The sequence below is a fragment of the Tachyglossus aculeatus genome, chromosome X2 (genome assembly GCF_015852505.1).
Source record: "Tachyglossus aculeatus isolate mTacAcu1 chromosome X2, mTacAcu1.pri, whole genome shotgun sequence".
Taxonomy (NCBI): Eukaryota; Metazoa; Chordata; class Mammalia; order Monotremata; family Tachyglossidae; genus Tachyglossus; species Tachyglossus aculeatus.
The window spans coordinates 17054201-17080568 of record NC_052100.1 but is presented as its reverse complement, the minus strand read 5'-3'; the positions used below and the strand labels follow the sequence as shown (position 1 = coordinate 17080568).

General features: G+C 45.5%; 1 protein-coding gene across 1 annotated transcript in view; it reads right to left on the bottom strand.

Moving 5' to 3' along the window:
* WWOX (WW domain containing oxidoreductase) overlaps positions 1 to 21690 on the bottom strand; it is a 1164534-nt gene extending 1142844 nt beyond the window's left edge. The window contains exons 1-4 of the mRNA XM_038770582.1: positions 21489 to 21690; positions 14902 to 14966; positions 13352 to 13409; positions 8028 to 8206 (exon numbers count right to left, since the gene is read on the bottom strand). Coding sequence (XP_038626510.1) covers positions 8028 to 8206; positions 13352 to 13409; positions 14902 to 14966; positions 21489 to 21595 — 409 coding nt within the window. The 5' untranslated portion in view covers positions 21596 to 21690. The remainder of the gene's footprint in view (positions 1 to 8027; positions 8207 to 13351; positions 13410 to 14901; positions 14967 to 21488) is intronic.
* Positions 21691 to 26368: the final 4678 nt, after the last annotated feature.

Genomic DNA, 26368 nt, shown 5'->3' with positions numbered 1-26368 from the left:
CATGCTAGGCTGTAATTCCATCATGGTGGGGGAGGGGGTGGAGAGAGAGTCTGGTAATACCAAAGCCCTGAGCCAAAATTACAGTTTCATGAGGGTGCTTTTGGAGAACATGTGAAAAATCTATGATCTGATTAAAACACTAAAGGGCACTTTAACTATATTCTTTTGTCATTTTTCTTCAGTGAGCAGTTGGTTGGGGTGACTTTTTCATAACTATCACATACTTCTTTATTACAGACTTTTCCTAGATCAAAAAATGCCATAGTAATACCTTCAGAGAATCAATAGTAATCAACCTTATGGAGGTGACTATGGGTGACATAAATTTAGATAAAAGATTGTGAGTGTCATCTCAGAAATATGTTTTATTTGCACACACTAAGTTGACTTGTTGGGGGTGGGGGGGGAGGAGGAGGAGGAGGAGGAGGAGGAGGAGGAGGAGGAAGAGAGAGAGAGAGAGAGAGAGAGAGAGAGAGAGAGAGAGAGAGAGAGAGAGAGAGAGAGAGAGAGAGAGAGAGAGAGAGAGAGAGAGAGAGAGAGAGAGACTGATTTTTTTTTAACAGGTCCTCAGGGTCAAAAAACAGAAACCAGATCTGATCATTCTAGCTTATTTACACTCCCAACTATTTTGCTCTGTCTTGTACTCTAAAAGTTCGAAAGGTAAAAGGAACTTTTCATTATTATAAGTACAAACTGAGTTTGAAGCTAATTTTTTTTAATAATGACTTTATAAAGATTTCTATTTATAAACAAACAAAAAGATGAAATTGTCCCCTCTCTGTCACTGGGCAGCAAGCAACCAAATAGAGATTGTAAATGTCAGATTAATAATGGAATAGCAAATCAAAATGTTGATTCAGTAATCTCCTTTCCTGTTGGTTTTGTTTGTTGTTTTGTTTTTTATGGCATTTGCACTTATTTTTGTTTTTGTTTTGTATTTTTGTTATTTTGTTTTGTTAAGCACTTATTATGTGCCAAGCACTCTACTAAGCACTAGGGTAGATACAAGCTAATAGGGTTGGACACAGTCCAAGTCCCAAATGGGGCTCACAGTCTTAATCTCCATTTTACTGATGCGGTCACACAGCAGACAATTGGAAGAGCCGGGATTAGAACCCAGGTCCTTCTGACTCCCAAGCCCATGCTGTATCCACTAGGCCATGCTGCTTCCTATGCTGTTCATATTAAGAGGAGGACAAAACCCCATTCATCTGTAAGCTCCTCAAACACTGGGACTGTCATTTACTTTAACTGTATGCCCTCAAGCGCCTGATATAATGATCTGTACACAGTAAATTATACTGAATGAATAAATATTGAACCATGGTACAAAGCCAATCTCTCACTGTTACTGTGCTCATTTTAGAATGTCATGCCCATTCTCCCCCTCTAGACTGTAAACTTGTTGTGGGCAGGGATTGTATCTGCTAATTCTGTTGTATCATGCTCTGCCAAGTGATTAGTACAGTGCTCTGCACATAGTAATTGCTCAATAAATATGACTGATTGATTGAGGGGTTCAGACACAATCATTCTAGGAAGCAGAGTAGGGACTAGATGATCTTTCAAAGATCCTTTCCATTTTTCAAGTGATTATAAACCAACAGTAAATCACTCCTTTTGGGGACTGAAATTTTCAAGCATTCTAGTGACGACCCCTATATGCTGTAAATTTAGAATGTAGAAGATATTTTAACTCAGCAGGTATGTAGGCAATGGTACTGCTGTATATTTAGGCCATTAGCATAGCATCACATTGTCAGTCAAGTTATATTTATTGAGTGCCTACTTTATGCTGAGCACTGTACTAGCACTTGACAGAAAAATCTACAGATAGGAGGGACAAGAGAATGGAAAGGTGGGAATAATAATAATAATAATAGTATTTGTTAAGTGTTTACTATGTGCCAAGCACTGTTCTAAGCACTGGGACAGATATAAGATAATCAGGTTGTCCCACATGGGGCTCAGAGTCTTAATTACCCCTTTTACAGATGAGGGAACTAAGGCACAGAGCAGTTAAGTGACTTGCCCAAAGTCACAGCAGACAAGTGGCAGACCTAGGATTAGAACCCAGGTCCTCTGACTCCCAGGCCCATGCTCTTTTCATTAGGCTTGCTGCTTCTCAAATGCTTGCCTACCAACTGTGTTGTATGTTATTCTCCCAAGCATTTAGTACAGTGCTCTGCGTGCAGTAAGAGCTCAATAAATACCTTTGATTGGTTATGTACATACCTGTAATTTAATCTACTTATTGGTATTAATGCCTGTCTCCCCCTCTAGAATGTAAACTCACTGTGGGTAGGGAACATGTCTACCAACTCTGTTATTTTATACTCTCCCATGCACTTAGTAGAGTGCTCTGCTCAAGGTTAAGTGCTCAATAAATACGATTGATTGACAGGGAAAAGTTGATTGAAAAGCAAGTTTTCCTAGGAGTTGTGACTGTATCCTAAATGCAGGGTATTAGGCATAAGTAGTACTAGTAGTAGTATTAAACATGTGCTTACTGTGTGCAAAGCACTGCCCTAAGCACTGGGAAAGAGCAACCTGCATGTAGGACATCAGGTGCTATAGATCATTCAGTCTCTCCTGGTGACCATCAACCAACTAGAGAGCAATTCATGCTCATGTGCGCTCTCTCTCTCTCTCTCTCTCCCGCCCCCCCGCCCCCACCACCCTGCTTATTTCTGGGACCTAAGAAAATTTTTTAAAAAATAGAGTTTATATAGGGAAAGACATTTCACTTGAAAAGGCCCGCAAGCTATTTCAAAGGAATCTGAAGACTCATGCTGCTCCCATTTAAAACTTTTTTTAAAATTGTATTTGTTATGCACTTAACCTATGCCGGACACTATATTAAGCACTGGGGTAGATAAAAGATAATGGATTGGACAAAGTTCATGTTCCACAGGGGGCTCACAGTCTTAATCTCCATGAGGAAACTGAGGCACAGAGATGTGAGTAATAATAATACTAATGATAATAATTACGGTATTTATTAAGTGCTTACTACATGCAAGCACAGTACTAAGCACTGGGGTGGATACAGGCAAATCGGGTTGTACACAGTCCCTGTCCCTCATGGTCTTAATCCCCGCTTATGAAAAGATAGAGAAGCAGCGTGGCTCAGTGGAAAGAGCACGGGCTTGGGAGTCAGAAGTCATGGGTTCAAATCCCGGCTCTGCCTCCTGTCAGCTGTGTTACCCTGGGCAAGCCACTTAACCTCTCTGTGTCTCAGTCACTTCATCATCATCATCATCATCATCAATCGTATTTATTGAGTGCTTACTGTGTGCAGAGCACTGTACTAAGCGCTTGGGAAGTACAAGTTGGCAACATATAAAGACAGTCCCTACCCAACAGTGGTCTCACAGTCTAAAAGGGGGAGACAGAGAATAAAACCAAACATACTACCAAAATAAAATAAATAGAATAGATAAGTACAAGTAAAATAAATGAATAGAGTAACAAATATGTACAAACATATATACATATATACAGGTGCTGTGGGGAAGGGAAGGAGGTAAGGCGGGGGGGGATGGAGAGGGGCACGAGGGGGAGAGGAAGGAAGGGGTTCAGTCTGGGAAGGCCTCCTGGAGGAGGTGAGCTCTCAGTAGGGCCGTGAAGGGAGGAAGAGATCTAGCTTGGCAGATGGGCAGAGGGAGGGCATTCCAGGCCCGGGGGATGACGTGGGCCGGGGGTCGATGGCGGGACAGGCGAGAACGAGGTACGGTGAGGAGATTAGCGGCAGAGGAGCGGAGGGTGCGGAGTGGGCTGTAGAAGGAGAGAAGGGAGGTGAGGTAGGAGGGGGCGAGGTGATGGAGAGCCTTGAAGCCCAGGGTGAGGAGTTTCTGCCTGATGCGCAGATTGATTGGTAGCCACTGGAGATTTTTGAGGAGGGGAGTAACATGCCCAGAGCGTTTCTGGACAAAGACAATCCGGGCAGCAGCATGAAGTATGGACTGAAGTGGGGAGAGACACAAGGATGGGAGATCAGAGAGAAGGTTGATGCAGTAGTCTAGACGGGATAGGATGAGAGCTTCAATGAGAAGGGTAGCAGTGTGGATGGAGAGGAAAGGGCAGATCTTGGCAATGTTGCGGAGCTGAGACCGGCAGGTTTTGGTGACGGCTTGGATGTGAGGGGTGAACGAGAGAGCGGAGTCGAGGATGACACCAAGGTTGCGGGATTGTGAGACGGGAAAGATGGTAGTGCCATCAACAGAGATGGGAAAGTCAGGGAGAGGGCAGGGTTTGGGAGGGAAGACAAGGAGTTCAGTCTTCCCTGTAATATGAGCTAAAACTATAATACAGGCAAATCAATGTGAAAATCTATAAATATATAACAGACATGTACATTTTGTCATTATATCCTCCAAGGCTTCACTTAAAACCACATCATCGTACCCAACTTGAACTTCCCTGCCCTCAACACTGTACTCTCCTCCACTCACCCCACCCACTGTGTCTCTTTGCATCAAACAAAAACGCCTCACAATCAGCTTCAAGGTTCTCCACCCATGTGCTCTCTTTCCCCTCTACTCCCCTCTCCACTGTCTTCTCTCCTCCCAAACCAATCTACTAGCTGTATTTCACTCTCAACTCTCCCTCTCCCGTTTCCTCACTCACGCTCCTCCCTGGCTTCCCTTCCCTTGACATGAGACTGTAGCTCTCCCCTATATTTAAACCCCATCTCTTCCAACAAGTTTTCCCAAGATTGATTTCCCAGAACCCTGAGCTATATCATCCTATCAGCTATTTCAAGGCCCTACTGAGAGCTCACCTCCTCCAGGAGGCCTTCCCAGACTGAGCCCCTTCCTTCCTCTCCCCCTCGTCCCCCTCTCCATCCCCCCGTCTTACCTCCTTCCCTTCCCCACAGCACCTGTATATATGTATATATGTTTGTACATATTTATTACTCTATTTATTTATTTATTTATTTTGCTTGTACATATCTATTCTATTTATTTTATTAATATGTTTGGTTTTGTTCTCTGTCTCCCCCTTCTAGACTGTGAGCCCACTGTTGGGTAGGGACTGTCTCTATATGTTGCCAACTTGTACTTCCCAAGCGCTTAGTACAGTGCTCTGCACACAGTAAGCGCTCAATAAATACGATTGATTGATTGATCCCTTCAGCCATCTCTAGTGCATATGACCTCATGTACACCCTCCTTAGCACTCATATATGTATATTTATGAAATCATACATATACCCACTATTTTTGGCAGTATTGTAAATATTTTTATGTTTGTCTGCTCATTAGACTGCAAGTTCTCTATGGGCTGGGAATGTGTCACTCTCGTATTCTATTCTTCCCAGGCACTTAGGACAGTATATACCACAGCAAGTGGGCTGCCAATAAACACTGCTGTTATTACTACTACTATACTATGCTACTATGGTACTATACTATACTGTGCTATTACTACTACACTTCTATTTAGGTGGCTCACAAATCTACCTCGTTAGACCCAACCTCTCACCTCTTCTGCAATTTTGCTTTTTCCTCTTGCTACCAAAACACCTGCACATGGAAGCGCAGCCAGCACCTTAAGCTCAAGATGTCGAAAACTGAACTCATTCTCCTCCCAAATCCACTCCTCCCTCTAACTTACCCAACACAGTTGACAACACCATTTTCCTCCCTACCTTCAAAGCCCACGAATTTGGTATTACCCTTGACTCCTTGTGCCCTTTAACATTCATTCACCATCCATTTAACGTTCAGTCTACAGCTCAATCCCATCGGTTTTTCTTCTACATTTCTCAGGTCTGCTCCTTCCTCTCCATCCAAACACCCAGGTGCTCCTCGTATTCCAGCTTGACCACCACATCACCCTCCTCCCTTGTCTCCCTACCTCAGGGCTCTCATCTCTCCAGTCCCTGCTTCCCTCTGCTGCCCAGAACATATTTCTGCAAATGCCTCTTCACTCTTGAAACCTTTTGGGGATACTCATTCCTCTCACATCACACAAGGACTCCTGAGCAACAACTTTAAGGAACTCAAGCTCTCTCTCTCTCCCTCTTACGTATCTACGAGCGCTGCCTAGTGAAAAGAGCATGGGCCTAAGGGTCAGAAGACCTGGGTTCGAATGTTCATAAGGGCTGAGGGTGAGATGATGATCATGTGCTTAAAGGGTATTTATTCACATACTTCATTTTTCCATAGCCTTCCTATTACCAATTTTACTTCTATTTTAGGCAATTTACATCTGCCTCACTACACATTAGATTGAAAACTCCTTGAGGAGAGTAAACTCTTTTGCTTTTGTTTTACTCTCCCAAACACCTGATACAGTGCTCTACACACAAAAAATGCTAACAAATACTAAAGAATGAATAAATGTGTAACGATAAGGTTTTACTAAAATATGCCTTTATTGTAATAGGCCTTCTTCAGAGTTAAGTGCACTCATAACGATAATAATTATGGTTTTCTTTGAAATTATAACTGTTGAATATATTTTGATAACTGCCAATGACAAATGGAGAAACCCTGATAACTGAATAAAACTCATTACAGATCATAATGTCAGAAATAAAAGTGAAAACTACTAAAATTTTTACATAGTAAAAAGTACATTGAAAAGTTTTGGTTTTGTGGTCAAGTCTTTACCCTGCTCTTGCATATAAGTGCTTAGCAAATACCATCATTAGTAGTAGTAGTAGTAGTACTGTCACTAAATATGCATAGTGAATAGCTCTTGTATATGCATTACTGTCACTGAACATGTATTCTGGCAAGGCTATGATCTACCTTATCAGCACCCTTAGCAACAACCAATCACCAACTGCCACCTGTAATCCTGGGACCCTAGGGTATCAGCTAACCCTAACGGCAATAAATTACTGGCCACAACCCATAATCTTGAAACCCAACACCTACGCTTGTTGAAGACTCCTTGCTGAAGACTTCTTCAGCCACAGAGTGTCCGCTGGATGGCCCAAAGCTGATAATGAAGAAGCTTGGTGTATAATAAGAGGCTAATGAAGACAATAACAAACAGGGGTGGGGCGGCACGTGATACGCCAGTCCAGCGCACGAACAAACAGGACTTGAGGGACTTGGTACTGCGTCACCCAGGGAAGCAGGACCAGCGGGAAATAAGGATGGGCTCATCCTCAGTTCTTTGTCTTTGGCTACCAAACAGCCACTGACCTTTTGTTGCAACAAAATGAATATACGGCTGGCCTAACCTGACTCATTACTTGGAATATTTTCCAACAGTTTATGACAGGAGCTAAATTGGGCAGTTAAATCAACAAACACCTCAGTAATGTAATTTTCCAATAGCACGTTGTTTGACGGAATTACTTTAATAGACACAATCTTGTCATCCCTTTCCAAATATGAACTCTCCATTTCTGGGTCATTCATGGGTGTGCCACGCTATTTCTGTATCATCCAAATGTGACCTTCAGGAAATAAAAGTTTGCCTGCCCCTAAGCTAACAACAGCATCAGGTAACATAGCGAACTGAAACCTCCTTTCTATAGTCAAGAAAGCATGGCTTTTTTAATGCAGAAGCTTTGAGAGAATCATGAGACTAAGAGGAAATTCTGAAACAGCATCAGCCGCTACCAGCAGCAAGCACATCGGCACAACAGGGAATGAATGGTCTCTGCGTGTTTGGCATAGAAGAGATGGTTAGTCCCTGTTTGGTCTTTTCAGTTACAAAAGCACCCTTCAGGAAATCTCACCAGCACAGGTATCAACTTCGAAAAAGGAAGACAACAAACACTGACAATAACAACCCACATCCCCTGAGCTCATTTTTCAGGGGAATCCAATTTCAGTTATTTTGTGACCCTCCACGCTACTACAAGCAACAACTTTTCTGAACATCACCTTGCTTTATGAAAAAGAGGATTATTTCCGGGAAAAACAGGAAATGAAAATGTTATAATTGATTGCAGTCACCAACTGTACGATGACTGCCAGTTCTGACTGGGTTGATACCTTTTGAAATGGAGCATTAGCTTATCACAACATAGTAAATTGAGATAGCAGATACTGACTTACCTATTCCAGAATTCGCTCCAGTAACTATAACCACTTTCCCAGAGAAGTCACGACCCTGAAGAATTTCCATGGCTGTGGTGTTGCCATCATATTTCTGCCTAATTGTTGGTTTTGTGGGATTGTCTTCAATGGTAAACGCGAGTCTTGGGTCCAAGTAGGTTGTTCTTTTGTTTATGTGACTGAAAAAATACAAAAGGATTTCACGCTCATCTTTAAGCCATATAACGATGAACAACCTGAAGTTTAAAGCAAGAACTGTGAACTCTTTGTGGAAAAAAAGACTACATATAACTAGGATCCTATTATTTAAGAAAAATCTCTATTTTCATACACAAAATGGGTTGTTCTCAAAATCACAGAGCTGGCCAGAACCTCTAGAAGTCAGTTAGTCCATTTCCCTAACTCCACACAAGAGCACATCATCAGTCCTAGAAAGAGAGTCATCTAGCCATCAATCAAAATTATTTATTGTGTGCCTCTTGGGTGCAGAGCACTGTTACTAAACACCAGGGAGACTATAACAGAATTAAAAGGCATCAACCCTGCCCTCAAAGACCTCACGATCTGAAGGGCTGAAGTACAATCAACAGCCACGAACTTCCTCCCGTGACAGATTAACTGACTCTGTAAAAGTAACCTAGCAGGACTTCTGAAATTTTTCTATAAAAATGACTATAAAATCAGGAATAGGAAAAGGAAAGGCAATGATATCCCTACCTTCTAGCAAAATGGCTTTGAAAGAAGAAAATTTTAGCATGAAAAAATTCAATCACATGAAAATCTTAATATTAAAAGTAAAGTTTTGAAAATGTAAAAAAATATGAATTGTGGCCCCTTACCTATTATTTTTTCCCTATTGTTAGCTCCAACTAGAAGTGGTGTGGTTAGCAGAAAGAGCAGAGGTCTGGAAGTCAGAAGACCTGGGTTCTAATCCCTGCTCCACCACTCATCTGCTGTGTGACCTTAGGCAAATCACTTAACGTCTCTGTGCCTCAGTTACCCCATCCCTAAATTGGAGATTAAAACTATGATCCCCACGTGGGACATGGATTGTAGTCCAAACTGATTAGCTTGTATCTACCCCAAGGCTTAGTACAGTGCCTGGCACACAGTAAGGGCTTAACAAATACCATTTAAAAAACAAAGTTTTAGCCCCACTCTAAGCGGATTTACCCCACTCAAAATGACCTAAAGTAAGCAGGGCTCTGCAACAAAAGGGTCACAGCAAGTATCCTTGCTTCCAGGGACTGAACCCAAGTCCTGTTTCTATTTGACAGGTCCAACTTTTCCCAAATCCCATCTAAGCATAAAATCAACTTCCTTTTTCTAGTGATCTCTGTCTCTGGCTATTTGTTCCCTATGACTTAGGTCCTAGCCCAGGGGTTGGCAGAATATTCATTCATTCATTCAATCATATTTATTGAGCACTGTGTGCAGAGCACTGTACTAAGCGCTTGGGAAGTACAAGTTGGCAACATATAGAGACGGTCCCTACCCAACAGTGGGCTCACAGTCTAGAAGGGGGAGACAGAGAACAAAACATATTAACAAAATAAAATAAATAGAATAAATATGTACAAGTAAAATTAATAGAGTAATAAATATGTGGTCTGGGAAAACCTCCTGGAGGAGGTGAGCTCTCAGTAGGGCTTTGAAGGGAGGAAGAGAGCTAGCTTGGCAGATGTGGGGAGGGAGGGCATTCCAGGCCAGGGAGAGCACGTGGGTCAGGGGTCGATGGCGGGACAGGCGAGAACGAGGCACAGTGAGGAGGTTAGCGGCAGAGGAGCGGAGGGTGCGGGCTGGGCTGTAGAAGGAAAGAAGGGAGGTGAGGTAGGAGGGGGTGAGGTGATGAAAAGCCTTGAAGCCAAGAGTGAGGAGTTTCTGCCTGATGCGTAGGTTGATTGGTAGCCACTGGAGATTTTTGAGGAGGGGAGAAACATGCCCAGAGCGTTTCTGCACAAAGACGATACGGGCAGCAGCGTGAAGCATAGATTGAAGTGGGGAGAAACAGGAGGATGGGAGATCAGAGAGGAGGCTGATGCAGTAATCCAGTCGGGACAGGATGAGAGAATGAACGAGCAGGGTAGCGGTTTGGATGGAGAGGAAAGGGCGGATCTTGGAGATGTTGCGGAGGTGTGACCTGCAGGTTTTGGTGACGGATTGGATGTGAGGGGTGAACGAGAGAGCGGAGTCGAGGATGACACTAAGGTTGCGGGCTTGTGAGACGGGAAGGATGGTAGTGCAGTCAACAGTGAATATGCCCCAGGGGCTGTACCCAACCACCTACTGATTCCACCTGGCCCATCACTACAGAGAGTCCATTGCAAAAAAATCTCTAAAGCCAGCACTGCATGTGCGAATTTGAAAAGCACTGTGCTCACTTGGAGTATGTGTGTGATCTGAAGAGTTCTTTATATTCAATCATATTTACTGGGTGCTTACTGTGTGCAGAGCACTGTATTAAGCACTTTGGAAGTACAAGTCGGCAACATATAGAGACGGTCCCTACCCAACAACAGGCTCACAGTCTTTATATAATAAGTGCCCTGTCATTTTCAATGAGAGGTATTGTGAATACCCAATATTTCATACCATGGTTATCAATGGCTTGCTAAAATTCCTTAAATGTACCTCCAGGCCAAATAATTGCCCACCTTGGCTCTATGATTCAAAATCCCAAGAATTATCCCACGCTAAGCCATTCTAGTTCATTGATTCATTCATTCAATTGTATTTATTGAGCGCTTACTCTGTGCAGAGCACTGTCCTAAGTGCTTGGAAAGTATAATTCGGCAACAGATAGAGACAACCCCTACCCAACAACGGGCTCACAGTCTAGAAGGGGGAGACAGACAACAAAACAAGTAGACAAGTGTCAATACCATCAAAATAGATAAATAGAATTATAGATATATACAAATCATTAATAAAATAGAGTAATAAATAAGTACAAATATACACAAGTGCTGTGGGGAGGAGAAGGGGGTAGGACAGAGGGAGGAAGTGGGGGTGATGGGAATAGGGGAGGAGCAGAGGAAAAGGGGGGACTCAGTCTGGGAAGGCCTCCTGGAGGAGGTGAGCTCTCAGTAGGGCTTTAAAGGGAGGAAGAGTGCTAGTTTGGCAGATGTGTAGAGGGAGGGCATTCCAGGCCAGAGGTAGGACGTGGGCCGGGGGTGAACAGCGGGACAGGTGAGAATGAGGCACAGTGAGGAGGGTAGTGGCAGAGAAGTGGAGGGTACAGGCCGGGCTGTAAAAGGAGAGAAGGGAGGTGAAGTAGGAGGGGGAAAGGTGGTGGAGAGCTTTGAAGCCAACAGTGAGGAGTTTTTGCTTCATGCGAAGGTTGATAGGCGACCGCTGGAGATTGCTGATGAGGGGAGTGACATGCCCAGAGTGTTTCTGTAGAAAGATAATCTGGGCAGCAGAGTGAAGTATAGACCGAAGCGGGGAAAGACAGGAGGATGGGAGATCAGAAAGGAGGCCGATGCAGTAATCCAGTAGGGATAGGATGAGTGATTGTACTAACGAGGTAGCGGTTTGGATGGAGAGGAAAGGGCGGATCTTGGTGATGTTGTGAAGGTGAGACCGGCAGGTTTTGGTGATGGATTAAATGTGTGGGGTGAATGAGAGAGCGGAGTCAAGGATGACACCAAGGTTGTGGGCTTGTGAGACAGGAAGGATGGTAGTGCCGTTCACAGTGATGGGAAAGTCAGGGAGAGGACAGGGTTTGGGAGGGAAGATGAGCTCAGTCTTGGACATGTTGAGTTTTAGGTGGTAAAGACATGTCGAAGACTGAGCTCCTTGTCTTCCCTCCCAAACCTTGTCCTCTCCCTGACTTTCCCATCTCTGTTGACGGCACTACCATCCTTCCTGTCTCACAAGCCCGCAACCTCGGTGTCATCCTCGACTCCGCTCTCTCATTCACCCCTCACATCCAAGCCGTCACCAAAACCTGCCGGTCTCAGCTCCGCAACATTGCCAAGATCCGCCCTTTCCTCTCCATCCAAACTGCTACCCTGCTCATTCAAGCTCTCATCCTATCCCGTCTGGACTACTGCACCAGCCTTCTCTCTGATCTCCCATCCTCGTGTCTCTCTCCACTTCAATCCATACTTCATGCTGCTGCCCGGATTATCTTTGTCCAGAAACGCTCTGAGCATATTACTCCCCTCCTCAAAAATCTCCAGTGGCTACCAATCAATCTGCGCATCAGGCAGAAACTCCTCACCCTGGGCTTCAAGGCTCTCCATCACCTCGACCCCTCCTACCTCACCTCCCTTCTCTCCTTCTACTGCCCAGCCCGCACCCTCCGCTCCTCTGCCGCTAATCTCCTCACTGTACCTCGTTCTCGCCTGTCCCACCGTCGACCCCCGGCCCACGTCATCCCCCGGGCCTGGAATGCCCTCCCTCTGCCCCTCCACCAAGCTAGCTCTCTTCCTCCCTTCAAGGCCCTGCTGAGAGCTCACCTCCTCCAGGAGGCCTTCCCAGACTGAGCCCCTTCCTTCCTCTCCCCCTCGCCCCCCTCTCCATCCCCCCATCTTACCTCCTTCCCTTCCCCACAGCACCTGTATATATGTATATATGGTTGTATATATTTATTACTCTATTTATTTATTTATTTATTTATTTTACTTGTACATTTCTATCCTATTTATTTTATTTTGTTGGTATGTTTGGTTCTGTTCTCTGTCTCCCCCTTTTAGACTGTGAGCCCACTGTTGGGTAGGGACTGTCTCTATGTGTTGCCAATTTGTACTTCCCAAGCGCTTAGTACAGTGCTCTGCACATAGTAAGCGCTCAATAAATACGATTGATTGATTGATTGGTAGATGGACAACCAGGTGGAGATGTCTTGAAGGCAGGAGGAGATGCGAGCCTGGAGGGAGGAAGAGAGAACAGGGGTGTACCTGGTGTTTTCTCCTCCATTATTAAAGGTAGTTTACATTACTACCATCATCACCACCATAATCATCAGTATTGTTTGAGTGCCTAAGACTAGACAATAAAAGCAGAAGCCATAATCCCTGCCCACAAGGAACTTAAAAGTGTCAGAGATCTGCTTATTAGAATGGCCTAGTGGAAAGAGCACAGGACAAAGTCAAGAAACCCAAATTCTAGTCCCACAACAGCCACTGGCCAGATGTGTGTGCTTGGGCAAGTCTATGCCCCAGCTTGTTGATCTGTAAAATGGGTAAAGATGGTGAGCCCCAGGTAGGACACGGATCTGATCATCTTGTACCTATCTCTGCATCCTAGTAAATGCTAGTAAATGCTTAATAAATATACAACTACGAATAAATATCAACTCGGTATCTTCAGGAACTTACTCAATAAAAAGAATCTGTCCATTCTCGTCAGTTTCTTGCTCCCATCCATACGGCAGATCTGAAACATGAGAAAGGGCTGAAGATCTATTTGCATGAAGCCAAGAATCTCACATATTTGGAGCCACGGAACAATGCACAAAGTAAAAAATATCAGGAAGTGGAATAGCATTTTATTAAGTATGATCATTTTATGTTATATTTGTGTGTGTGTGCACAAGTGTCTGTGTATATATATATATATGTATATATATATAATTCTCTCTCTCTCTCTCTTTCTCTCTCTCTCTCTTTCTCTCTCTCTCTCTCTCTTCCCTCCCCCCCCCCCCACCCCCTCCCTGTGGAGTTGCAGAGTCAGAGCAGGGCCTGACATCCTTGTAACCACTAACGCATTTTCAGTAAAGATACCCTCTTCAGCAGAGATGGAGCAAAATTCTGTGGGAGGGAGTCCAGTGGTGACAGATGGACCATGGCCCATAGTAAGTGCTTAACAAATATCTTGTTTTTTAACTGTGAGATTTCTTATTTTATTTTAATTTATTAAATGACCTTAGCTAGAGCTAATTCCAAGGTTAACAGGATGGACCTGCCTAGGTTACTTGCAAGTTCACAGACTCCAAACTTCTTCCTGTTTACAAAGAGACTTATCAAGAAATGGGGTCTTTGCAGGCAAGATTAGAGAATGTGCTAAATAGAAGCAGGGAAATCCAAGGCCTTTTGAGTCAGCATAAGGGCAGAATCATATAATGATGAAAGGAAAGGCCTGCACCAGACCTGGATAGGCTGAGTAAACCTTACTTGCATTTAGTAAAGATTTAAATCTGGAAGAGGAAAGGATTATGTTTGGCAACTGGATTTTATGCTCCTTTGGCTTTTGATCTTGATGCTCCTTAAATCACAAGGTCCATTTTTGTTAAATACATACACTGCCTATTCATTCTTTTACCTAATTCACAAATCTTCCTTCCATCTTAGGAAAAGTCTTTATGTCATTTTTAATAAAAGAGAAATACTTGCATGTAGATTATTCTGGGTCTCTCCACCCTTGTTAATAAACGCATTATCATGACAGAGGACAGTAAGTCCTTCAGTAAAGCAGATATTTTTCAGCCACAGAGCTGAGATAGAAAACAGAATCCCAACAATTCCCCAATACCAGTTTGAAGGAAATGTTTCAAGTTGCTAAATGATGGCAGGGAAGACTTTAAAAATACGAGTGCTCTGAAAATGGGAGTGGAAGCTTGGTAATTCCCCATTTCCAAACCCCTGGCATGGTCAGGTTGAAGAAAATCCTGGATTGTGCAAGCTAAAGTTCTGCTGGAAAGGAGGATTTCACAGGAAAACCTCTGAGGACCAGTTGAAACATCACACACCAGTCATTTCCCAATTCCTCTCAGCCAACAGTAGTAAATGTCATCGATCCGTTTTTCCAGAGTGGTTTCCACAAAACGTCGGACTACTGCACTATTCTTTACTTACTAATCCATTCATTTCAATGTTGGACTAATTAGTTATTTCATAAGTAGCCTAATGAACTCAAACATAACACAGACCTCCTGATACTCGCTTTCTTTTTCCAGTTTTTGGATGCTCCCACTGTGTCTTCTCTTCAGTGTGACTGTTAGAAAGGGAAAATTAAAAGCATAGAATGTTAGAAACAAAATCTCATAAACATTGGCAAATGCAGTATTATTCCTTCATGGCTTCTTGGAGAAGCAGCATGGCTCAATGGAAAGAGCACGGGCTTTGGAGTCAGAGGTCATGGGTTCAAATCCCGGCTCCACGAACTGTCAACTGTGTAACTTTAGGCAAGTCACAACTTCTCTGTGCCTCAGTTACCTCATCTGCAAAATGGGGATTAAAGACTGTGAGCCCCCCGTGGGACAACCTGATCACCTTGTAACCTCCCCAGTGCTTAGAACAGTGCTTTGCACATAGTAAGCGCTTAATAAATGCCATCATTATTATTAACTCTATTCTCGATAATGAATCTACTTTCCAAAAGTTGCTTTAGATTTTAATCAGAGACCATTTGGGGGAGTGTTTTAAACCCAGATGACAATTTAACAGATAAGAATCTTAATTAAAAATACCATATTTACTCACATAACTGGTGCATAGCGATTTTGGAGGAAATATAAGATGATTATTTGTGCCACATAAGTATAAGCGATGGTAGTGGTGTATTGGGGGGGGGGAGATGAGGAAGACTGAGCTCACACCAGGGGAGGGAATTTCTTCATCGACAAGAGTGTGCTTCAGGGTAGGAAGAGAAGGGAATGGGGTCTAATTCACTGAGTGCCTATTGTATGCAGTACTTGAGAACTAGAAGAAACACAATCTCAAGTATCCTCTTACCATTCTCTTCCTTCATCCCTCCTTTCTCCTGCTCCCCTTACTGCTAAACTTAATTCTAATGTAAGCCGCATGATAGCCCGACCCCAGTTTTAATGTTACAAAAATTATGCCAAAAAGTGGAGAACATATGTTAGTAAATACGCAAACTGGAGAGATGCAGGGCTAATAAGAAAATAAATAAAAATAATTCTATAACCAACTGGTTTCTGAAAACGGACCTCCAAAAGGTCAGCACGGTTCACTCACTTGATCATGTACTCACTTGATCATGTACGGAGGAGTCGGAATGAAGGTTTAGCAACTCACTTGATCATGTACGGAGGAGTCGGAATGAAGGTTTAGCAACCACTCACTGACACTGGCTGTGACACTCCCTGGACTCTGTCAGAGGCTCTAGAGAAGCAGCACGGCTTAGTGGAAAGAGCCCGGGCTTGGGAGTCGGAGGTCATGGGTTCTAATCCCAGCTCCACCACTTCTCAGCTGTGTGACTTGGGGCAAGTCACTTCACTTCTCTGTGTCTCAGTTACCTCATCTGTAAAATGGGGATTAAGACTGTGAGCCCCACCTGGGACAACCTGATAACCTTGTATGTCCCCCAGCGCTTAGAACAGTGTCTGGCACATAGTAAGCACTTAACAAATACCATCACCATCATCATCTATCCTCTCCTGATTCTCCTCCTATCTCGCTGACTGCTCATTCTCAGTCTCTTCTGCAGGCTCCTCTGCCTCCCACACCTTAACTGTGGGAGTCCCTCAAGATTCAGTTCTGGGTCCCCTTCTATTCTCCATCTATGCCCACTCCCTTGGAGAACTCATTTGACTTAGTACAGTGCTCGGCACACAGTAAGCACTCAATAAATACGACTGAATGAATGAATCCTATGGCTCCAACTACCATCTCTATGCAGGTGAATCCCAAATCTACATCTCCAGCCCTGATCTCTCGCAATCTCGTATTGCCTCCTGCCTTCAGGACATCTTTATTTGGATGTCCTGCTGTCACTTCAAACTTAACATGTCCAAAACACAACTCCTCATAGTCCCATGCAAACCCTGTCCTCCCCCTGATTTTCCCCATCACTGTAGACAGCACCATCATCCTCCCTATCTCACAAGCCTGTAAACCTCCTCAAAAATCTCCAGTGGCTACCAATCAACCTGCGCATCAGGCAAAAACTGCTCACCCTCGGCTTCAAGGCTCTCCTTCACCTCGCCCCCTCCTACCTCACCTCCCTTCTCTCCTACAGCCCAGCCCGCACCCTCCCCTCCTCTGCCGCTAATCTCCTCACCATGCCTGTCCTGCCATCGACCCCAGGCCCACGTCATCCCCCTGGCCTGGAATGCCCTCCCTCCGCCCATCCGCCAAGCTAGCTCTCTTCCTCCCTTCAAGGCCCTACTGAGGGCTCACCTCCTACAGGAGGCCTTCCCAGACTGAGCCCCTTCCTTCCTCTCCCCCTCCTCCCCGCCTTACCTCCTTCCCTTCTCCACAGCACCTGTATATATGTATATATGTTTGTACATATTTATTACTCTATTTTACTTGTACATATCTATTCTATTTATTTTATTTTGTTAATATGTTTGGTTTTGTTCTCTGTCTCCTCCTTCTAGACTGTGAGCCCACTGTTGGGTAGGGACCATCTCTATATGTTGCCAACTTGTACTTCCCAAGCGCTTAGTACAGTGCTCTGCACACAGTAAGCGCTCAATAAATACAATTGATTGATTGTCCTCAACTCCTCTCTCTCATTCAACCCACATATCCCACTCCTCTCCATCCAAACTGCTTCCACATTAATCTAGGCACATATCCTAACCCACCTTGATTATCAGCCTCTTTGCTGACCTCCCTGCCTCCTGTCTCTCCCCACTCCGGTCCACGCTTCACTCTGCTGCCCGGATCGCCACCTCAACACCTCATCTCCCTGATTTCCTACTACGATCCAGCACGCACATTTGCTCAACACCAACCTAGTCACTACCTCAGTCTCATCTATCTCGCTGCCAATCCCTCACCCATGTTCTGCCTCTAGCCTGGAATGTCCTCCCTCTTCATGCCCACAGACAATCACTCTCCCCACCCTGAAAGCCTTATTAAAAGCACATCTCCTCCAAGAGACCTTTCCTAAACTGAGCTCTCAATTCCTCTTGTCCTGCTCCCTTCTGCATCGCCCTTGCACTTGGATTTGCAGCGTGGCTCAGTGGAAAGAGCCCAAGGCTTGGGAGTCAGAGGTCGTGAGTTCTAATTCCAGCTCCGCCACTTGTCAGCTGTGTGACTTTGGGCAAGTCACTTCACTTCTCTGGGCCTCCATTACCTCATCTGTAAAATGGGGATGAAGACTGTGAGTCTCACATGAGACAATCTGATGACCTTGTATCTACCCCAGTGTTTAGAACAGTTTTTGGCACACAGTAAGCGCTTAACACATATTATCATTATTATTATTTGCACCCTTTATTCACTCCTCAGCCCCACAGAACTTATGTACAAATCCATAATTTACCTATTTATACTAATGTCTGTTGCCCCCTTTACACTGTAAGCTCACTGTGGACAGGGAACCTATCTACCAACTCTGCTAAACTGTACTCTCCCAAGCACTTAGTACAGTGCTCTGCACCAAGTAAGTGCTCAGTAAATATGACTGACTCACATTTTAGGCCTGAGTAAACCACAAATCTTCCCCAGAGCTCAGGAATATATCATTAACTGGGCAAAGGTAATGATAACAGTTCAACCCCAGGCTGCCTGGACAAGGGTGAAGTCTATGCTTTTTACTTCTCATGAAAATGCCCAGCAACATTATTTCTCCATCCTTCATCCACTCTCAGACGGTAGACCCTCCTCCCTGGAAATCTCTCTGCCCTCACCCAGCTCCTGCCTCACCTGTCCTCCACACCTTTACCCCTTCCCGGACACCCTGCGCCTCTGTCATTATGTGTCACTCTGAATGTCTGGGGTACTGCCTATACATTGTACTCCCTCCCAAGCGCGTCATACAGTGCTCTGCACACAGTAAGTGCTCAGTAAATACAATTGATTGATTGTGTGTGTGTGTGTGTGTGTTGTGTGTCATTGCTACCTGGGTCCACCACTGTGTGTGCCTACATCACTGGCTGTTGCTATGCAGGCCTATGTCACCAGCAGTTAAGACGTGTCAGTGCCACTGTCCGTTGCTCTAAACCTGGGTCACTGGCCATCACTCTCTGTTGCTGTCTCTGTGATACTAGCTCCAACGATGTCGTTGCTCAAGATTATCTCTATAACAACAGTAATGGTGGTTATTGAGCATCCTGAGTGCAGTGTACTGTATTTGGAAAGGTAGAGCAGCACAGAAACACAAGATACTTTCCCTGCCCATAAGGTGCATCCTAATGACTGCAAGCTCTTTATGAGCAGGAACACATGGTTTGCTTCTGCTGTATTTTGTAAACATTTTAAACTGGAGACAACTTACTGAGCACCCACTGAACACAAAGTTCTATACTAAGTGCTTGGGAGAGTATCCTATTACCAAGGCATATGCTCTCCACCCTCAAGGAGCACATAACTTGCTGTGTTGCTGTGTCTGTGTGTTTCTACATCCCGTTAGATTGTCAATACCTCAAGACCGGGGATTGTGTCTTTTAACTTTTATTGTACTCTTCCAAGTGACTAGTAGAGTGCTCTGCACAGAGTAAGCATTTAATAAATACTACTGAATGAAGAAGTGTCACTGTGTATTGCAGTCTCAGTGTGTTTCTGTGCCACTGTTTCACTGTCTCAGTATCGCTGCATGAGTCTGTGGTGCTGTGTATGTGCGCCTATGTGGCTGTTTCATTACCCACCATGTGCCAGTCTGTGCGTCACCATTTGTGTTTGTTGCTACCTTTGTGACAATGTCTCCATGTGTGTTGATCATTGTGACTGGATTTGGAAAGGCACAACAGCACTGTGTGGGAGCACATCTGGATCACTGCCGTTGAGTTGGTCACACCCTTGTGAAGCACCTGATTTGGGGCTAGTAATATATACTTAACATGCCACCTACATTTCCACTAGGACAGGAATATCATCTAAAGTAATCAGGATAGCTTGGGAAAATATTTTCTATTGTTTTTCCATCGTTTTGCCAGGTAAACTTCTTTGTTTATTTCAAAGACACTGCTACTGATGATCTCAAGTTAGACGAAGAGACCAAAAGGAAATCCTGGAGGGGATGTTGGCTTTCTGGCATGCCTAACTCTGGCTCATCCAACATAAAGCTTGAGGGAAAACCTATGCCTTTACACTATTGTCAAGTCAATCCCTAAGAACATAAGTTTTAATAACAGTAAGTGTGAGCATCTAAACTCCCCTTAAAAGCTAGAAAGAAGCAGGTCTCAGAGAATCAATCACATTTATTGAGCGCTTACTGTGTGCAGAGCACTGTGTTAAGCGCTTGGGAAGTACAAGTTGGCAACACACAGAGACGGTCCCTACCCAACAGTGGGCTCACAGTCTAGAAGTGGGGGGACATGTGCACGGTATATAGAACAGTCCTTTTCCCTGGGCTTCAAGAAGGAAACCAATGGTGAGGGAGAGAGTGGAGGGAGCAGTGTAAGGAAAGAAGCCCCCTACTCTTCTAGCCAGGGCAGTCAGACCACCTGGGTACTGGACTTCAGCCCCCAGAAGGGGACCGCCTCCACTTACTTGTTACTTGTTTACGTCTACTTGCACCCACCCCCGTGCTTAGTACAGTGCCTGACACACAGTAAGCGCTTCACAAATACAATTATCATTATTATTATTATTAGGGATCAGAGAATTTGTGGAAGAGAAACCGTCTTTAGAAGCAATCCTTAAAGGGTGGCCAATGTCCCTTGGGACCGCCTGGTTGTGTTTTAAGGTTGATGAAGTTTGACCCTGTCCATTATTGTGTATTTTTTTTGGCGAGGGGCGGGGGGGGGGGGGGCGCTCCCGGTGGGACTGCAGGAAGACAGAGAGAAGAGAGAGTGCCTCCTCCCGATTAACTCTGGGACGCAGGGGGGAGGGGGAAGAGGAGCATCGTGGCTTAATGGAAAGAGCCTGGGCTTGGGAGTCGGAGGTCGAGGGTTCTAATCCCGGCTCCGCCACTTGTCTGCTGTGTGACCTTGGGCAAGTCATTTACCTGGGACAACCTGATTACCTTGTATCTACCCCAGTGCTTGCAGAAGCACCGTGGCTCAATCAATCGTATTTATTGAGCGCTTACTGTGTGCAGAGCACTGTACTAAGCGCTTGGGAAGTACAAGTTGGCAACATATAGAGACAGTTCCTACCCAACAGGGGGCTCACAGTCTAAAAGCTCAGTGGAAAGAGCACGAGCTTGGGAGTCAGAGGTCATGGGTTCAAACCCCGACTCCGCCAGATCAGCTGTGGGACTGGGCAGGTCACTTAAACTTCTCTGTGCCTCAGTTACCTCATCTGGAAAATGGGGATGAGAAGACTGTGAGCCCCACGTGGGACAACCTGATCACCTTGTATCCTCCACAGCGCTTAGAACAGTGCTTTACACATAGTAAGCGCTTAACAAATGCCATCATCGTCATTATTATTATGATTAAGAGGAGGCTGGCCGGGATTCCTGGGTTCACTGCGTCTAAAGGGAAAAAGAGATCTCAGAGGTGAGGAGTGCGTGGACCAGTGATATATGCAAAGGGAAACGGGCTCTTCATCTATGGATCTGGGGGGGGGGAGGAGAATTTATGGAAAGCTGGGTGCCCTGGGGGAGGGGGTCCCTAGGCGCGGGGGCAGCCCGGCGCGGCGCCATCCCCCTTACTTGGCGTAGTAAACCCAGCCGTCCTTGGTGGTCCTCTCCTCCCAGCCCGGCGGCAGCTCGTCCTCGCTGTCCGTGTCGTCCAGCCCCGCGTAGCGCAAGGCTGCCATGGCAGGGTAGGGTAGGATGAGGAGACGGAGGGGAGAGAGGAAGGATCCTTCCCACGCGCCCTCCCGACCTCCGAACGCTCCAGCTAGCCGGGTGAGCGCCAAAAAGCTTCCGACTGGCGACCCAAACCGGCCCCTCGGCGCATGCGTAGTAGGGAGGCGGCGAGTCGGCGTGGGGGCCGCTTTTCCTGCTTCTAGCGGCAGAGGGGGGTGGGGCGAGGTGGGGGCGTGGTCAGTCAGGGCGTGGTCAGGAGGGAAGGGGCGGGGCTCAGAAGAAGCCCCGCCCACCCCTGTCTGGTAGACCATTCATTCATTAATTCATTCAATCGTATTTATTGAGCGCTTACTGTGTGCAGAGCACTGAACTAAGCGCTTGGGAAGTACAAGTCGGCAACATATAGAGACGGTCCCCTACCCAACAGCGGCCTCACAGTCTAGAAGGGGGAGACACACAACAAAACAAAACGTGTAGACAGGTGTCAAAGTCGTCAGAAGAAATAGAATTAAAGCTATATGATAATAATAATAATTTTGGTATTTGTTAAGCGCTTACTATGTACAGATCACTGTTCTAAGCGCTGGGGAGGATACAAGGTGATCAGGTCGTCCCATGTGGGGCTCACAATCTTAATCCCCATTTTGCAGATGAGGTAACTGAGGCAGAGAGAAGTTAAGTGACTTGCCCAAAGTCACACAGCTGACAAGTGGCAGAGCCGGGATTTGAACCCATGAACTCTGACTCCAAAGCCCGGGCTCTTTCCTCTGAGCCATGCTGCTTCTCTATATGTGCATCATTAACAAAATAAATAGAATAGTAAATATGTACAAGTAAAATAAATAGAGTAATAAATCTGTACAAATATATATGCAAGCGCTGTGGGGAGGGGAAGGAGGTAGGGCGGGGGGGTGGGGAGGAGGAGGGGAAAAAGGGGGCTCAGTCTGGGAAGGCCTCTTGGAGGAGATGAGCTCTCAGTAGGGCTTTGAAGGGAGGAAGAGAGCTAACTTGGCGGATGTGGGGAGGGAGGGCATAGAGGGCCAGGGGAAGGACGTGGGTCCGGGGTCGACTGCGGGACAGGCAAGAACGAGGTGGCCAGTCCTATTTTAAAGTCACTAGCCTAAGGTAATAAGGAAATTGTGGCCCGGGTCCCAGAAAAGTGAGCTCGAGGAGTGGAGCTGCAGACTCTGGAGCAACCCCCACAGCTGCTGCCTCCATCTACTTCTGTGATGCACCAGCCAATGCGAGAGCAACCAGGACCATGTGCTTCGCCGGAAATGGAGGCCGAGGGGCAGTAATAGGGCTGGGAGGGGGCAAGGTCGACAGATTCATTCATTCATTCGATCGGATTCCCCACTGCTTGTAATCATCATCATCATGATATGGCTTAAGCGCTCACTATGTGGCAAACACCATGCCAAGTTAAGCATAGGATCGTCAGGTCAGACACAATACCTGCCACCCTCTTTTTTTCTTTTTGTAAGGTATTTGTTAAGCGCTTCATTCATTCAATCAATCGGCTTTAGTGAGCGCTTACTGTGTGCGAAGTGCTGGACTAAGTGCTTGGGAGAGTAGAGAGGCAGCGTGGCTTAGTGGAAAGAGCCCTGGCTTGGGAGTCAGAAGTCATGGGTTCTAATTATGGCTCTGCCACTTGTCAGCTGTGTGACTTCGCCCAAGTCACTTCACTTCTCTGTGCCTCAGTGACCTCATCTGGAAAAGTTAAGACAGTGAACCCCACCTGGGACAGCCTAATAACCTTGTACCTCCCTCAGCACTTAGAACAGTGCTTGGCACATAGTGAGTGCTTAACAAATGTCATCATCATTATAATTATTGCAGGATAAGAACAGACACGTTCCTTTATATGTGCCAGGCACTATACTAAGCACTGGGGTAGATACGAGCTAATCATGTCTCACATGGGGCTCATAATCTTAATCCCCATTTTACAGAATAGGTATTCAATGCCCATTTTGCAGATGAGGAAACTGAGGCACAGAGAAGTTGAGCGATTTGCCCAAGGCCATATAGCAGACAAGAGATGGAGCCAGGATTAGAACCCAGGTCCTTCTGACTCTTGGACCCAGGTTCTGCCCACTGTCTAGACCATCCTACTTCTCTAGCCACCCTCTTTCAATACTTATCAAGTGCTTACTACGTGCAGAGCACTGTAGTAGACTGTAAGCTCCTTGTGGGCAGGGACTGTGGCTACTGATTCTGTACTGTAGTTTCCCAAGTGCTTAGTACAGTGATCTGCATGTAGCAAGCTCTCAATAAATACCACTAAGATTGATTGATTGATTGGGTTCACATCCTAAAAGGAAGGAGCACAGGCATTTTGCCCCCATTTTACAGATCAGGAAAGTGAGGCACCGAGAAGCTAAATCACTTGCCCAAGGTCACATAGCTGGCACATGGTGGATCTGGGATTAGAGCCCAGTTCAACCTGCTTATTCACTCATCAAAGCCTGTCAGTTCTACCTTCACGACATCTCTAGAATCCACCCCTTCCTCTCCATCCAAATTGCTACCATTTTGGTCCAACCACTTGTCATATCTTGCCTCACCTACTGCATCAATCTCCTCACTGACCTCCCTGCCTTCAGTTTCTCCCTTCTCCAGTCCACACTTCACTCTGCTGCCTTTATCATTTTTCTAAAAAATCACTCTGCGTACCTCTTCCTACTCCTCAAAGATCTCCAATGGTTGCCTATCCATCTTCTTATCAAACAAAAACACCTCACTATCGGCTTTAAAGTGCTCAATCTGCTCTGTCCCTCCTATCTATCCTCACTCATCTCCCACTTCAACCCAGCCAACACACTTCGTTCCTCTAACACCAACCTACTTACTTGCCTTAAACTCATCTCTCTCATTGTCTACCCCTTGCTCACGCTCTCCTTCTTGCCTGGAACCCCTTCCTTGTTCACGTCACGTCACGTCACGTCACATCACGCCACCGCTCTTCCTGTCATAGCTTCTCCAAAAAGCCTTCCCCAACCAATCTCTCACTTCCCACCATTTTCTCCCTCCCATCTGTACTGCCTATGCACTTGGCTCCATATACCCTAAGCATTTATTTACACATCCTTATACTCCACTCCATTGCTTCCCTATCCATAAATTTTTTTAATGTCTGTTTTCCCCACTATAAGATACTTGAGGGCTTGAAAGTACTCGATACTTGCAAGATACCCTGTCCTCTCCCTGACTTTCCCATCACTGTAGATGGCACTACCATCCTTCCCGTCTCACAAACCAGCAACCGTGGTGTCATCCTCAACTCCACTCTCTCATTCACCCACACATCCAATCCGTCACCAAAACCTGCCGATCTCACCTCCATGACATCACCAAGATCTGCCCTTTCCTCTCCATCCAAACTGCTACCTTACTGGTTCAATTTCTCATCCTATCCCGACTGGATTACTGCATCAGCCTCCTCTCTGATCTCCCATCCTCCTGTCTCTCCCCACTTCAATCTATACTTCATTCTGCTGCCCGGATTATCTTTGTACAGAAACGCTCTGGGCATGTCACTCCCCTCCACAAAAATCTCCTCACTCTCGGCTTCAAGGCTCTCCATCACCTCAACCCTCCTACCTCACCTCCCTTCTCTCCTTCTACAGCCCAGTCCACACCTTCCGCTCCTCTGCCGCTAACCTCCTCACTGTGCCTCGTTCTCGCCTGTCCCGCCGTCGACCCATGGCCCATGTCCTTCCCCTGGCCTGGAATGCCCTCCCTCCACACATCTGCCAAACTAGCTCTCTTCCTCCCTTCAAAGCCCTACTGAGAGCTCACCTCCTCCAGGAGGCCTTCCCAGACTGAGCCCCCTTTTTCCTCTCCTCCTTCCCATTCCCCCTCTGCCCTACCTCCTTCCCCTCCCCACAGCACTTGTATATATTTGTACATATTTATTACTCTATTTATTTTACTTGTACATATGTACTATTCTATTTATTTTGTTAATGATGTGCATATAGCTATAATTATATTTGTTCTGACGATTTTGACACCTGTCTACATGTTTTGTTTTGTTACCTGTCTTCCCCTTCTGGACTGTGAGCCCATTGTTGGGTAGGGACCGTCTCTATATGTTGCCGACTTGTAGTTCCCAAGAGCTTAGTACAGTGCTCTGCACACAGTAAGCATTCAATAAATATGAATGAATGATGAATACTTGAGGGCCAGAGATTATTTTCTACCAACTCTATTGTATTGTTCTCTCCCAAGCCATCAGTTCAGTGCTCTGCACACAGGAAGCGTTCAATAAATACCATTCGTCGATTTATTGATTGAAGGTTCTCTGACTCCCAGTCCAAGGCTCTTTCCACTGGGACATGCTGTTTCTCTGCATTTCTTCCGGGGAATGATTGGGGAAGAACCTGAGTTTAAAGTGAACTGATGTACTGGAGGAAAAGATGGGACAGAGGCAGGACATTGAAAACACTTAATACTATATGCTTCTCAGTCTTCTTCACTAGCTCTTTTCCCACCTCTCGTCCCCTAATTGTGGGTGCCCCCCAAAAGGTTCTGTTCTTGAGTTCCCTACTCTGCTGGCTCCACACAATCTTTCATATGGCTTCAGTTACCACTTCTATGTGGATGACTCTCAAATGTACCTCACTAGCAGGAGTGGAGGTAAGCCAGAAAGGTCCAGAACGGAGCACCAGGAAAACAGTGAGTATATAACAGTAACTGTAACTTTTATTAAGCACTTGCTAAGCACTGGTAGATGTAAGATTAGAACAGACACCCAGGGCTGGGCTTTCAGTCTAAGG